The sequence below is a fragment of the Sparus aurata genome, chromosome 8, assembly GCF_900880675.1.
Source record: "Sparus aurata chromosome 8, fSpaAur1.1, whole genome shotgun sequence".
Taxonomy (NCBI): domain Eukaryota; kingdom Metazoa; phylum Chordata; class Actinopteri; order Spariformes; family Sparidae; genus Sparus; species Sparus aurata.
In genome coordinates this window covers 17,454,851-17,471,211 of record NC_044194.1, presented here as the reverse complement: position 1 = coordinate 17,471,211, position 16,361 = coordinate 17,454,851, and the positions used below count along the sequence as shown (strand labels likewise).

The 16,361-nt window shown below is 39.7% G+C and overlaps 1 protein-coding gene across 3 annotated transcripts; it reads left to right on the top strand.

The window, feature by feature from the left end:
* Window positions 1-270: 270 nt before the first annotated feature.
* parvg (parvin, gamma) lies at window positions 271-14,910 on the top strand. 3 transcript variants are annotated; one of them, XM_030425878.1, is made up of 13 exons: window positions 271-517; window positions 1,186-1,271; window positions 3,181-3,245; window positions 3,823-3,925; window positions 4,111-4,254; window positions 5,036-5,151; window positions 5,238-5,293; window positions 5,383-5,417; window positions 5,531-5,592; window positions 6,073-6,141; window positions 6,287-6,388; window positions 7,932-8,004; window positions 11,478-14,910. In XM_030425878.1, the coding sequence occupies exons 2-13, from the start codon at window positions 1,208-1,210 to the stop codon at window positions 11,552-11,554; spliced, it is 966 nt and encodes a 321-aa protein (XP_030281738.1). In that variant the 5' UTR covers window positions 271-517; window positions 1,186-1,207; the 3' UTR covers window positions 11,555-14,910. The 3 variants fall into 3 exon arrangements, with proteins under 3 accessions (XP_030281738.1, XP_030281737.1, XP_030281739.1); XM_030425877.1 differs by lacking the exon at window positions 271-517 and adding an exon at window positions 772-1,020; XM_030425879.1 differs by lacking the exon at window positions 271-517 and adding an exon at window positions 849-999.
* Window positions 14,911-16,361: the final 1,451 nt, after the last annotated feature.

The following is a 16,361-nucleotide window of genomic DNA, read 5'->3' as shown; positions in this document are numbered from 1 at the left end:
CCAGACGACAGCAAATTGATCCGGCCGCTCACAGATGGAGACGTGTTAGTCGAGCTTGAGTGGTTCAGGCCTCTGGGCGTCACGTTTCTCTCTGCCCTCCTGAAGTGTGTCCAAACAATAGCCGAGCGCTCCCCCTGTTTTTTTCTCTTTGCGGACACATACTTATTATCAATCTCTCAAAAGCCGTTTGTGACACAGAACATAAACGCCCTCATCTGAAAACACTGTGCGAAGCCACTATCAAAAAGAGGAAGCGTCACCTTCATCTCAGCCACATCCTCTCATTTGTGCTTATCTTCCCTGTCGACCCGGTGACATGTTATTTTCCTTTAAAGCAGCGGTTTGAAATTGAGTGCAGTCAGACCTTTTGCGTTGATAGAATTCACAAGAGGCTGTATTCCGATCAAGTTCAGCCCTCCACTTCTTATTTCCCTGTTTTGACAGTTGACATCAGCTAAGGAACTCAATTTCCGCTGAAGTCGCCCAAATCTGTCGAGCCGCTCTAAGAGTGCTGAAGGTAAGCTTATTTAAGAAACGCTTTTTGTTTATGACCTTGTTTGAAAGTTACTGTCAACCCCCAGGAAAAGAAAGCCACACGCACATAAAGCCTCTCCAGATGCAGGAAACAACAGTGCGACACGTTCCAGGTCACGTCTGTTCTGTCAGACCGTGTTGCTCTATGTGTTTGCTGCACTTTGTCTTCAGACCATGTGGTTTAGAAATGTTCAGAGGGAGAGAGGTGCAGCTCTGCAGATCTGTGGGGGAACTACAGTGCTTGATGTGTTGAGTGTGCCACTGAGAAAGGCAAAGAGGAAGTGAGGAAATGAAACATCTTCCTTTTTTAGTTTGTTTTTGACCAGTTTGGTCAGGCTCTGAGCTCCTCTGTGTTTTCAGAGGAAAACACTTTCAAAACACAACTCCAGAGGTGCATTGCAGTCGAGCCGTGTTTCTTTGTTGATGAAAATCAGAAACCTGGGAGTGCAAGATTTTCACACAACGGTAAATGGCCTGGCTGGTCAAGTGAGTAACTCCCCCTGCAGCAGCTGAAATTCAAGCAATATGGTCAAGTGGCTCCTGTTGAGAGAGAAAGACTTCCTTCCAAAGATGTTGATGAACAAAGCATTTCTTCAAGGCTTCTGCGGTTTAAATTCAAGCATTCTCTACTCACAGTCGACTCCTCTGCAGGTTTCTTTGACAAGGAGAGGCGATGGAGGCCGATATCTTTGAGTATCACAAAGAGGAAGACACTGTGGACCTTGAGGCTTTTCAGGGTACGTGTGCGTTCGTCAAACTGATAAATATCCTGGCATAATGCTCAGAGAGCCACTTATCAAATCAATCACACACTGTCAGTCAGTCACGATATGCATTGTACACTTCAGTTCATGTTTCAAACACATCTGCTTCCTCTCATTTTCGTTTGATATTAGCACACTGAGTAATCCCTCGCAGCGAACATCAGCTCTGCATCATCATTAGGTAACACAGAGGAAACTCTTCAGGTCAATCTGCATCTAAACCTGCAAAAACTGACTTTTGGCCAGCGCTGACACACAGTATATGATGTCGGGGTGAATTGTCAGCAAACAGAAGCATATTTACACATCCTGCAGTTAAGGAACAACATCAGTCTTCATTTAGAGTCAGTCAGTCCACACTCTCCTTCTTTTAGCTCTGTCTTTGCACTCCACCACCTACTGGAGTACATATCTGTCTCTTTCAACCAGCTAGTCACTGACTTAGTCTGTCTGCCATTTCTTTTACTTTTTCAGAGCTTGTTATCTTCTTACTATAAACAACTGATTGTATCTTGAGACAACTGTGTTGCGAGAGTTAAGTGGATAAAATGAGTAATTCAAAATATAACGTGAAAAGCTGCTAAATCCCTCTGCACTGCAGAGCTGGGTATTAATTCCCTGTGGTTTTGTCACTATAAATGATGATATTCAGATTTCACACAGTCCTGTGATCTGTAGTTACTATAATAATATTGATTACAGCAGCTTTAAACTGCACTATCGCACCCAAATAACGCAGAATGCAGATTAAATGTCTGGTGTGATTTATTACCCAGCTCAAAGAAGTTTCAGGGCTCCGCTGATTGATTTTCATAATGAAAGGAAATTAATGGAAAGCCTCCGGCTGGAACAGGAAGAAAAATACACATGAGGCGTGTATTTGAAAATTGGCAACGACAATAACAAGTATATGCGTAGTTGGGGAAGATGCAGGCGGTACATTTCCTCAAGTACTGTACTTACATACAGTGTTATGATACTTAAATGCATGAAACATGTTTCTGTCCTGTAGTTTAAACTGTCACACAGTATGTGAAGTAGTTCAAGTGATCTCTACCGCCACCAGATATATCTATATTTACAACCAGCACATCAGGAGCAGTTTGGGCTTCAGTACACTTTGACATGGGAATCGAACAAGCGACCTTCCTATAACAAGACGCTGGCTGAGCCACAGATATTAATACAACTCTCTGAAATTGACTATTTTGACAATTAAGTTTTACTTACTACTTTAGGTACATTTTTCTTTTACTTGTACTTTTATTTCAAAGTGAACTGTTACTTGTCATGGAGTATTTTTTCAGAACAGTAGTGCAACTTTTACTTGAGTGAAAGGTTTGAGTACTTTTTTCCACAACTGTATTTGTGTGTCTGCGTTGTAGTTAAAGATATAACAGCTAATATTTCTGCACTGAAATGTCTAAAAAACGACTCCAATCCTTTTGTTGTATATTTCGCTGAGTTATTGTCCCAACTGTTTCCAAGAATATGCAGACCCGTAGAAATCTGTGTGGGAGGGTCAGAGAGTGAGGAGGGAAGTCGCGACGTGAATAAAACTTGAAAACATTACGTCATCTGTGAACATTTCTGCTGGGGTCACATGATAGATTTTCATCAGCCGTGGTGGTTGTTTAACGATGAACACAACGGCACCCATGATTCTGTGTTACTCACGTCTTCTGTTTTGTTTAGATTGAGTGAACATAGCGACAGAAACTACATACTGTGCATTTAAGGAGCAAATTCAAGGGTGTTGCCTTTCAATGAATAAAATATTCAGAGTATTAGAAATAATAAAAGAGAGCTATCTGTCATAAAATCAGGTTGTGTAAAATAAGCAAAACATCATTTGACCAATGCAGTTTGTGTATTCACACAGGAGGGAAGCAGAAGCTGATTCAGCCAACGTCTTTAAAAGACCCCAAACTCGAGAAGCTAAAGGAGGTAAGAGATTTAATCCTGTAATCCACATGTAGACAATTGTCTACTCCGCGATTCTACATGTACTGTGACATCAAAGCCTGTCCAGGACCACCACAGATCCAAGACTCCCTGAGTGGGCTGGAGATAAATGCTACACAGGAAATACATTACAGAGCCGGCATGTATGTGTGCAGCGGAGAGCATGAATAATATGTGATGCAGGGAGAGAGGTGGCAGGATCAGTGAAATTTTAATGAACATAATTATCAGAGGTGACGGGAGACCGATCAAGAAAGGAGTCGGCGAGGGATGTGACTTTAAAAACACATTCTGATTAGAAAAGATGGCAGCAGAAGGGCTTCATGCAAGTGGAGGTGAATGAATAAATAACTCAATAAGCCTGACACGTCTCATATGTAGTGCTGGAAGGACAACCGAATGAAATATTGGCTATTTTATCATTTCCGTCTACGTCAGGATCATATTTTATCTCTGAAAATGAATGGAGAGAGTTTGAAAAACGAGGCCTTCCTGCTGTTTTTTAATCAGGCAGCAGTATTTGATGTTTCTGACTGTGTGATGAATTATGTCTTGGTAGGCATTGGTTGCTTGGATCAATAGAGCTTTGAAACAGGAGCACATAGTGGTTCAGAGTCTGGAGGAGGATCTGTACGATGGACTGGTGCTTCATCATCTGCTGTGTGAGTTAACAGATGTTTGTGCGATTGTGCAGTCATTAAGTTGCCTCACTTCCACTTAATCATTATTTATATTTGTAGATGGAAACTTACCCTTGCAGTGGACAAAGAAGCTGTCACGTTTAATGTTCCAAAACTGTCCTCGCCAGTTAAAAACCTTACAGATGATATTAACCTGATGTTTGCAGCCAGGTTGGGCGGTGTGCACGTGCCTGTTGAGGAGATGGCACTGACCAGTTCTGCTCAGATCCGCAAGCTGGAACTGATCCTGGAGGAGCTGGACAAGAGACTGGGGCCGCAGGACGGCAGCGGGATCAAGTGGAACGTCAAACGTGAGTCATGCAGCTGACTGAGCTTTCAACAAGAAGCGACAAGTCAACAACAAACGTTCTGTTCTTCTGGCAATGACTTCGACTACTAACAGGATTTGGTGCTAGCTCAAGGGTGCCATGTTCAATTACACCAACTGTGGGGGGATTTGGCGGACATAGAATATACTGGCATCAATTTCCTGAAACAGGAAGCAAATAAAAGGCCACAGCGAAAGTTTTAAGTTCTCAGCCATATTCTCCGTCACGAATCAGGATGTTACCTGATTGGATTGGACCAAAATGTGATTGTTTCAGTTCAACCTCCACAGCTTCCCCTTGGCGGCTCAGCTGTTCAATTTGAACATCCTGTTTCTTTTTTGACGTGTTGAATTTTTCGTTTTGAGGGTTTCAGTTCTGTAGTTAAGTGTTCTTTAATACTATAGCAAACACTCCGTGAGCAGCGACTCTGTCAGAAATACAAAAGAAGTCGTTGGATCTGGATGAGTCAGAATCTGACCCGGTGACAGGCATTAATAATACCTATTACTGTGGAGAATCTTAACGCTGTTTGCTTATAGAGGTTAAAGCGGCCTCAGTATTAAACTGACAACCAGTTACGAGTTCATGTAGCACCTTTAAAGTATTCAGTAGTAATCAAACTACAGCAAGGTCTTCATTTTTCTAGCTTCACATCCTTTTGGCATTCCTTTGCTTCCGTACCAGCAGGTGATGAGTTCTGTTATCCCCATTCAAGTTGTTTTTTTTTTCTTTTCTCTGTTTTATTCGGCTGCTCGCCTGTCAGTCATCCACAACAAAGACCTTCTGGCCACTATTCATCTGCTGGTTGCCATGGTGAAATGTTTCCAGCCCGAACTGGATTTGCCACCGAATGTAAAGGTGGACGTTGTAGTCGTGGAAGTGAGTTCTGAGCTCGAACTTCAGCGCTTTTAATGCTTAAACACAAACAAACTTCAGAATCACAGCTCGCTTTAATTTTCATCCAGGTCTGCAAAAGTGGAATCAAATCAGATATAGAGACGGAGGTCCTGACAGAGAAGAGGTGAGCAGATGTCTGCATTGCGTGATTGTCTTTGTAATGGAAGAAAAACTCAGCGTTCACCTCATATATTTTTTGACTTTTTCAAACAGAGACCCAGGCTCAGACTCCCTCAGCAATACTGAAAGTGAGTAGAGAGCTGTCGGAGGTTGAGCCGACTTGACATCTTGAATGTCATCGAAACAGCATTACGGCCTACAATGACTTTAACACACTTTTCTGGCTGTCTGGTCACCCCAGGGGAAGATCCCATCGAGCAACTGCTGAAGCTTGAGGCTCACAAGGTCAACACGGTGAAGCAGGTATAACAAGGAGAGGAGGAGAAGTGCTGAGGTAGTGCGAGGATGTTAACCCTCCCGTCACCACCGGCAGCGGGACAGCAGATGATCTGGTGTTAAAGAATGGAAATAAGTATATTGTTTGTGGCCGTCGTGGACAAACAATACACATTTATCATGATTTCAACAATATTTCATTAAACGGATGTTACAATGATGTTTGATAATGTAATTACATTTAGATTTTTAATTACAATTATAAATGTAGACAAAATTAGTGACGACAGTGACAGAAGTGTTGTAAAACTGTATTCTAATAACAGAATGTTTTATTATAGTATTTTTTTTGTTTATTTTTTGTTTTTTACAGTGTGACTATAGCAATCTTTTGTCAAGTTCTGATGAAAGATGAAAAACGTTTGATACTTTAACACGTCAGATACATGAGGCTAACTTGTATTTCAAACTATCTAATCTTGTTTTTGTTTTTTTTTACATTTTCAGGCCATCGTACACTTTGTCAACCAGAACATGTCGACCTTGGGTCTGCAGGTGACTGATGTGGACAAACAGGTGAAAGACAACAAGTGAACCCTGATTGGGAGCTCTGACAGACGCTCCTGTAAAAGAATAACTATGACTAACTGATTACCTTCCCTGTGATTGTGTCACCTCCCTTGGACGGGATGCTGATCTCCCCTGTGTGTTTTCTGTCTAGTTTGCTGATGGCGTGATTCTGCTGCTGCTGATTGGACAGCTGGAAGGCTTCTTCATCCCACTCCATGACTTCAACCTGACCCCTGTTAATCCCTCTGAGATGGTACGGTATGGATTCAGTATGGATTCCTGATACATTAGCAAGGGAAGTGTGTCTCAGCAACATCGTCATCATCATCGTTACTCTGCCTGTAGATGCTCACAGATGATCTGAGTTTGATTTGTAATGTATTTTTTTCATAAAGATCATCTTGTCAGAAAAATAATTCACCAACTTCAGCTGGAATTCACTTTATATCTGACTGATATTTTGTTAACATGTAGAAATACTCTTTATTATTCTTCATTATTCTAATTCAATAGCACTGACATCATGACACAGTTTTTATTCATCTCTAATGTGAGCTAATCTAATTTCCCACAAGAGCACATTAGATAATGAGCTACAGTACTGAAACCTGATGCAAAATCGTGCCTATTACAATACATTATATGATGAAATTAATATTTTACAATTCCGCATAATAAGAGTAGATGCATAATTACTAGTGTGTCATGGCTCACTTATAATGATATCTTTGATCTCACTTTACTTGGAGCAATAGGATGAGTCTATAAAAAAGTTATGACTCTTTTTATCACAGATATGATGAGTTCATGAATAACTTACCGTATATCAATATATGAAATGTGATTGTGATAAAAGCACTGAATTTCAACAAATTAGCAAAAATATATATGTGAAAATATACGATTTGGTTTACTAATGAATAAAAACATTTAAAAAAAAATAGGAATCCATACATTTGTACCACTATTCTCAAACTGTAGGACCATTGGTGCTATGCAGGCTCCCTCTAGATGTACGCGCAGGAATCTTATGTTAATTTAGAAACATAAAATATCATCAAAATGCTGCAGAATTATGAATTGGAATACTTAAAACAAGATATCATTTAAAATAAGTTTTGTCTTTCCTGTAATATTTTGGTTTCAGCCTCCTATGTAATCACATTCATGCAGGTAACGCACGTATACGTTATCTAAATTTAGTTGCGAGCTAAAGTTAAGCAGAGGTAAGATGAAAGGTTAAACAAAAAAACTACAAACGTGGCTCCAAATGGGAACTATTAGTTTGACTATAAAAGATTTTTGACATTTTAATGAGGGAACTGAATGCTGAAAGGCTAATTTTCTCCATCAAGATCTTTTATTTCATGTTGTTGAAGGAATTTAAGGGAATCAGCATTTTCGGAAAGACGCCTTTTTACTTGTTTTCTTGCCAAGAGTTGAGAAGACTGTTGACGAGATTGATACCACTCTCATGTCTCTAAATGTCATTTCTGCAAAAAACAAAAGACACAGGCACTGTCACATCATAGGCGTAGTGTGGGAACTAACGAAAGTAATTTTAGTTACGCTATGATAGATAATTAGTTGTAGGCTTACTTAATGCCACCTACAAATAACTATGGAAGCCATACAATATCACCGGGCATATGGGGATAATACCAAAGCTTCTGCCCAAAGAAAAGTATCTTCAGTATATCAGTGAGTGGGATAATTCGAGTAGTAGATGTGAATGTGTTGAACAAAATTCAGAACAGAATTTATTTGTTAAACATTTTTCTCTCTTTGACCTGCAGCTTCACAATGTGACCTTGGCCTTGGACCTCCTCAACGACACAGGCCTTCAGGTGTCCAGTGTCGATCCACAAGGTGATGAAATAACACACTGTTTGCTTCACACAATACACGCTCTGGCTTGTAGACTCAACTCAAATTGAAATGCCAGGCACAGAAGCTGAAAAAAACCCCAAAAAAAACATAAGGAGTGAAGAAGAAAAAAAAACCTGGAGCTTTAGGACGGCTGCATCAAACTAATTCAGATGATGTCCTCCATCAGGAGCATTTATCTGTATGACAGGTAAACGCCGAAATCTGTTTGTATGTGAGGCGAGGAGGGGGATCGCTCCAGCAGGTTGAGTTAATCTCCACTGCTCGGTGGAGTGTGGGTTTGACAGTGTTTTGGAGGGAAAGATGGAATTGCTTGCTGAATATGAATGAGTGCGACTCTTGTCTCTCTGAGTATCGCGGCAGATGATTGGCTCAGTCCGAGGTCATCATCATTCATTTAGAAAGGAACAGCGGGGGAGACAGTCTCAAGGGGACGATGTCACTCTGGTGCCCGCTGATAGACACAGGAATTTAACCTCTCCGCTATGACTATATCTACTCAGTGTGTGTGTGTGTGTTTGTGTGTGTGTTTGTCTGGAGGAAGATATGTAATCTGTATTCATGAGCGCTGCGACTGTATACCACCCAGCTATCAGACAGATCTCCGAATTATTCTGATTGTATCGGTGCGATGAAATTTTGTGTTTGTCACTTTCAATTTGTAACTGCGGTTATCAGATCTCCAACTGTTAAAGTTTATCATTAGTGGTACAAACATATAAGTTTGAGCTTTGCTCCAAATAAACGTACAACAAAATGAGCATGAACAGTGTGGGGATATTCCTAATGACTACTTTCCCTAATGTTTACTTGAAAATTTAAATTTAGACTTGTCAGCCACACACACACACAAAAAAAGAAAACACTCAAAATTAAACCACAAAATTGATCACAATTTGATCTATAATTTAAAAATTGTCCCAAAAAAGCCCTTCCAAACTGTTAATCACACTTTTGAATAACCAGATTGTATTTTAAATGCCGTATGTCAAGAAACATTGCACATTATCCTACAAAACATGGCAACAATTAAGTAAGTAAAATATTACTTAAACATTTCAACAAAGTAAGACATGAAAGTCATCCATGTGTATAGTGCTTAGGGTAAAAGTCTTAAAGTATCAAATGTAAAAGTATCAGTAGATTTGATTTGATTTGAATCGATGGAAGAATAAAGTAGCAGAACATTTAAATACTCAACTATAGTACATGTTGCTCCAAGCATCTATTGACTTACATTATATCACTGTTTTTCACAGAAAACATGCTAGATTATCACGACAGTATTTTCATTGTGTGAAAGCAAATATGTTAAAAAATAACAATCAGTCATCAGAACAGTATGAACAGTGGGCTAACAGAACAGTAACCTCTGCTAACTGATATTACAAAAGATGAAATGTTCAACAGGGCTTTTTATTCACAATAGCTGACCTGTAAAGAGATCTGAAATCTGATGACGTTTCACCTAAAACCTGTTAAAGAGACAGGAAATTAAGGAGTAGAGAGATGACATCTAACTGAGCTCCATGGTCAGAATCAGACCCAGACTGCCGGCCTCCTGGTTTACCCACTAAACCATCAAAACACCCTTTAAGTGAAAATTCAGCATTGTTTGCGTCAACTTGTTTGTTGTGAATAGAAATACACTTAAATCATGTCTGTGGTTGCCTCTGTCATATTGTGTATAGTTTGGGCCTGGCTACAAAATCTGGAACGAATCGAACTATTGTCAGGTGCTCAAAATCCACAGTCCTTCAGTTCTGTGCAAAGATTAATTCAATATGAGGCTTCAGCGGTCAAACATCTGATAAAGTTACAGTCTTTGTAGTGTGAAGCTCCCTCTTTGTGTCACTATCTCTCCACCGAAGCTCAGCACGGAATCAGCATTCAGGGAACCAAATAGGGGGCACTTTTGGCAGATATTCACTTGATTTGTCGAACTCAGACTGCTGAGGCCAATAAAAACTTCAAATAAACTTTGGAATTCGAGTTTTTGTGCAGAACTAGGACTGTGTTTTTTGTTCATCATTCACATTTGATTCAGATTAGGAAAGTTCTTTCAATGGCCACTGTGCTTAGTAGGAGTGATTATGGCAAAGACAATATGTTTTTATGAACTTATGGGAACATGACTATTTTTATAAGACAGACTTGACAATACAACAATGTTATATATGGGAATTGTAGAAGAATATTATATGTTAAAATGTGTTTACAACTGTAGGGAAGGCTGGTTCTCTGTTTCAAGACAATACATTTATAGAGCACCTTCAACGAATACAAATTCCATCCAAATGCTTTACTGAGGAATTTAAAATGCAATTAAATGGATTTTATAAAATAGGAGAGCTGCTCGAAGGATCTTGGGGGGTCTGAACAGAGATTTATATCCGAGACGTAAGATGTTGCCCAGCGCTTTAAAAAAACAAATCTTTCAACACGACGGTGCGCACAGCGTGCTCCATGTTGTTGTGGAAGAACTTGACAGGTCTGCACAGAGGCCCGACCGCAACCCCATCCATCACGTTTTGAACAAACTAAAGCCGGCTGTGTGCCAGGCCTTATCTCCCAGCATCAGTGCCCAACCTCGCTAATACTCTTATGGTTGAGTGAGAGCAAATCCCTGCAGCCAGGTTCCCAAAAATGAAGGATTAGAAAAGCTGTTGTAGCAGCGTATTAAAGCGCATACTTTGAGAATGAAGTGTTCAATAATAACAAAGAGGTGTCGCATTTGGGTGTCCACTCTTGGCCACGTGAAGGCACAAAGAGAAGAGGGGGAAACAGAGCGAGCGAGGAAGTGAGTTAGCGACTTGTCTCAGTGTGTGAATCAATCAGCTGCAAATGGATCCACTTCACTCCCCTGCAGATCCATTATTGACAAAGTGCTTCTCTGTTCTCCCAGAGCTTGAATTTCACTTTCACAATCACTAAAACTTCCCTGCAATATTGCCAGTCAGCCCCGTAGCCGGTAAAATGTGAATTCAATCCTTAACACGATAACTGTTAATGTAAGGACCTGCACAATTAATCTAAGCCAGGAGCAAGTGGCTAATTTAATTCATTTTTAGTGCCTTTTTAATTACCGGCATAATTGCTGTGATGGAATGAGGAATCCCAGCACTAAAGGTCTAAAACTGGAGTGCGCCGCATGAATTAATTAGGTTAGCTGGGGGTGGAGTCAATCTTTATGTCACATTCATTCAGTTAGTGCATCTCACAACAGGGAACAATTTTGTCGGGGTCTCATCTCACCAAGGACGTATTGATTAAATCTCCATCTAATGCTATTTTGTTGTCCTTCTGATCTATGACCTGTTGGGATGGATTGTGAAAACTGTCATCAGCTAATGTTGGTAAAAGCATCCCCACGTTTTCACTGCCTCGGCTGCTTGGTAGATGCTGATGGGGCGTTATAAATACTCACTAAATGTTTCTTGTGGATTATGTGACAGATATCGTCTCTCAGGATGTCGCTGCCACCCTGAAGGTCCTGTATGCCCTGTTCAAGAAGCACAAAGTCAACAAATGAAAGAGGTGGAGAGGGACTCTGCAGCCAGACAGTCTAGTTTTAAAAATCCCTTTTGAAAATGCCCTTGTCAAAAAATTGCTTTTAGGTGATTTAATTTGCGTTATGACACTGTGTTCTACTGTCTTCATGTTTTCTTCATGTGTTTAGTTTTCATGACTTTTAACTTGTTTTATTACCTTTGTGTTTTATACGGTGGTTCTGTAAAGCACTTTGTAACTGTGTTTTAAAAGGTTTTCTATTAATGAAATTATTATTATTATGATTATGATTATGATTATGATGATGATGATGATGATGATTATTATTATTATTATTATTATTATTATCATGGGAAGAGTGTTTTTGGTCAGTTTGTAGTTTCCTTTGTCTCTAAACTGTTCATGTAATAATTTAAAAGGTGCAGTTGACTGTTTTTAGACATTTTCTCAGATGATTTAAAATAAGTGCAAGAAGTTTAAATACTGCAGCTTTAACAAGTCACACAACACGCTTAGAGGGTCAAACAAACATTTATCACAGCAAAATTTGGCAAAAGTAACAGTAGGAATACTGGCAGCAGATAAGCCAGCATTTGCTGTTATCTTATGGTGTCTACTGTAGTTAATTTAACAGTATATTCCCTTAGTTTGGATCACAACATATCACAATAGGATACAAAAAGATGATTTACCATTATTCTACAGTATACGACAGCATGTTGCTGATTCTTTCCAGGTAACAGTAATAAAATCTGTCACACATAATGAAGCGCTATCTGAAATGTCAACAGTTCAGTAATCATGTAGACAAAATAATATTGGACACCACCAATTTTTGGGAAGCTAGTGTAACGTGTCCTGCTTGGTTCACCTCCAGTATGGACTGCTCTCATTACAGTGGTGATGTTGACTACCAAGCTGTGCTGTCCACATTCCCAGCTGATGGATAGAGACTTGACTTGGAAGAAGATAATAGGACAGTTAGTGCATTTGCTCATTGGCGAAGTTAAACTGCATACTTTTTTTGATCACTTAGCTTGATAATGAAGAACTTCGACATGTCATTTTGTGCTATTGAACAACAGTGACCATCGTGCTTTCATACTAGCTGTGCTGCACCACCCACAGTGACTCAGATGATGAGGCAGAGTACAAGATGCTCAGAAAAGATAAAAAAAAAGAGGTTTGTTTTGCAGTCAGTGGTAAAGCAGAAGTCTATGGACATATGGGGCTAACAAGCATGTTAATGATTAGCTCACCAACCAGTCCTGGCACATGTCACTGAGTCACCAATCCTCCAGCAACCACCTGTTCTAACAGAACAGGTGAATACATACACATACACATACACATGTGATAATATCATGTGAAGAATCCAGTGCAGATGTTGGGCTTTCATGAACTTTTGTTCATCAGTTTATCTGGTTGCCTTTTCTATATTCAATACGTGTAATTGTTCTTTTTATGGTTATGGTTACAGACTCTCTCTTCACTTCCCTACACATGTATCTTTAATCTAATTTATTTGTTTGAAAAAAAAAAAATACAAAACACATAGTAAACAGAGTTAAAAGGGAAATTGACTGATAACTTTAAAAACTTTTTTTAAATTCTCTATAGATACATTGTACATCGTGATAATATCGTTATCTTGAATTTGTCTCTTATATCGTGACAACCCTACCTTCAGTTCCTATTGATAGTGAAAGTGCAGTAAGGGCTGGGGTATACTCTCTCTTCAAGCTTGGTTGTACAATTTGAAATCAGAAGTTTTTGTTCCTCTTCTGAACAGCTACAATCAAAGGCAGGGTTACAAAGACAGAAGTCAAAGAGAGGGTGGAGACAAAGGGAGAGCGCGAAGAATAAAAGTGACATAAATCATACAAAGAATGAAAACAGAGAGCTGGAGAGAGACATCCTGGTTCCTTTCTCACCTCCTCACAGCGGACTAATCACTGTTATTCTATTCGACCATCCAGCAGCTGCTTCTGATGGAGTATACTGATCCCTGACCCCTCCTTTACTGTAAGTCTGAGTCAAAATGTAGACGGTGTAGCCCGGTGGCTATCTCTGCCTCTCTTACCTTCACTATATTTTCTTTTCATTCTGACATTGCTGGGAGGTGGTGCATTTCATTTTTACTACAGAAAAATCATCATTCACGAACGCCACTCTCCGTAAACAATGTGAATTTCTTCCCCATCTTCTTTCATGTGTCCCCGCTGACAGCCTGTGACCTCCTCCATTTCTAGTCTGTGAATGCAATTGTCATTTCTTCTAAACACTGTGCCTTTTCTTTTTTTTTTGGCATTGCATTGTTCACAACTCAATGTCAAACGCATGCAGAGAGGGTGCAGCAGGCGGCGACGGAGGGAGGCATACGGAATGAGACATACAATAGATGTGATTCCATCAGAGCGTATTTTGCAAATTATGCATTGAATTAAAAAAAGTGGAATAGAACTGGGGGAAGAAAAATCACTTAGTTTGCCTTTGTGGTGCAAAAAGGTGTAATTTATTTATTGAAAAGATATTCATGCAACCGTTCGTGACTTTTTTTATCAGCAAGTTTCCTAAGTGTTAAATAATAATAGTAATCTTTACCTCTGCTGCCTCTCTGCTTCAGCTTTTAGGGTATCGTTGGTGTATAAGCAAATCGCAGAGTGAGTTTCCTTGTTTTTTGTTTTGTGGTTAAAGTAAGATGTTTAGGGAACACTAAAACAGTGACAACAACCGTCGTGTCGCTTCTTATTCCCTCAAGTTTTCATGCAGATGTGTTGCTTGACATTCAGGAAGCCAATTTACTGTAAATACTCTTAAATTCACCATGTATTCTCCCTGACATTTCATAAAGTTTGCAGGAAATTAGCTCGGAAGTCAGACAGAAACATCGCTGCCGTGTCGAGAGTAAAACACAGAGGTGTGTGTGTGTGTGTGTGTGTGTGTTGCTCTTATTCGTGATGTTAATTGGCCATTTTAGCAGGCGACTGAAGTATTATCAAATTAAAGTGCCTTCTCTTCACTTTTCCAATTCACAGCTCTCAAATGTCCCGTCCCGAGTGACTGTAAACTGGTTTTGCTTGTTGAAAATGAAATTGCAAATTAGTTTATGAAAGGCAGCACCTATTGGAGTACTCAGTCAAACCATGCATTAACACAGTTGTACTAAAGTGCTCTTATTATGCATTTTTCGGCACATACTGCACATGTGTGTTTGTTTATTATTGAAAATGCATGTTGATATTCATCAAGTGTTGTGTATTTCAGTCTGAGGGGTTCGGAGCTTAAGGACAGACTGGATAAAGCTTGTTTCAACATGTTTCGGAGCATATTGTGTTTTATTATTTCCGATGAATGATTAAAACCTTTATGCAAGTGTCCTGAAGTGCAGTGTTTGTGCAGACCACTGAGCTCTCAAAAAGGCTGAGTTATTGACATGGACTCAACTATATTCATGGACAACCTAAGTGCCAGAATAATTGTGAGCTCAGTATATTTCTGCAAGACCACAGATCAGTAAAATTGTACATTTATTAATGTTGCAATTGTGAATTTGTTTGTAGTTGAGAAAAAGTTAAGAAAAGTACCTGTTTTTGGTGCAACAAACATGGCAGGAAATGTTCCGAGGTCTCCTTCACAAGATTTGGTTTTGTCGGCAAGAAAAAGAAGATGGTCCGACCTTTCGGTGGAAACAGTTTGAGTTGCCACAGCTACAGCTGGAAATCCTCCTTAATTGCCATTCATCTGCTTTCCTGATACAATAAATGTCTTTTAAAATATTCCCCATGTCATTAATATTGTGCATATTTACTTTTTTAGGTGTACTTCTCTCAATCGATGAAGATAAGGATGTGAACATTTGCAGAACAATGACACAAGCGTGATGAATCCCAGGGCCGTGTACGTGTATACAGTGTGTGCAAACGTTTGTTTGTTCTTGACATGCATTAGCGATTATCTTCAGGACACACACCAACGTGATTGAAAGTCAAGAGAGATTAATGTTGTTTAGTCACTGTGTGCAGCAAAAAGGTCACAGCTTAGTCTGTCATCAGTTTCTAATCCATCAGAACAAACAAGGATAAATTTAAGGATATTCGTTTGAGGGATTAAACCTGTTCTGGTCCAACAGCACCCTCCTCGTCTTTCATTAGGACACCCTCCTCGACACTGTAAAGCAGTTTTGTCTGGAAATAAATGTTTTGAGGCTATGTGAGTGGGCCTATCTGTTGCCTTGGGTGACAACGCCAGAATATTCCTCATAAACAAGTGATGGCAGCCTGCATATAAACCCACTTGTGTCCATCTAAAATGTTGACAGGAAACATGAGTAATAGGCGCCTTCATGCTCACAATGAACAGATGCATCTCTGAGCCGACAGAGCAGCATCACACTCGCTGTTTTGTATACGTACAGTTTGTCAAGGTGAGTTGAGTTTATGACTCTTTCTATAATGAATTTATGTTCCATGGAGGATTTATAATTGTAAAACTTTCCCCAGTCCCAGAGGAGGGATTTGAAAGAAGGAGGGCTCATTACATCACTGAATCTTTCTTTGGTACTAGACTGTGGTGGCAGCTGCATTGAAGTCAATGGGAGATTCACCGGGAAACACACAAGATGTGAGCACATCACTCATATATCAAAATCTTATAAAGTAGATATGCAGCAGAAATCTCCTTGAGTGGTGTTTCTGCCAGCTGATGAATACAAGTCCTCCCCCTCCTGTGTGCTCTGTTTTGGTTTCCAACATAGGTTTAATAGCAGGACTATATACCCAAGGCAAGATGACAACTAATCAGTCCAGTGAGAGTTGCAAAAGCGATCA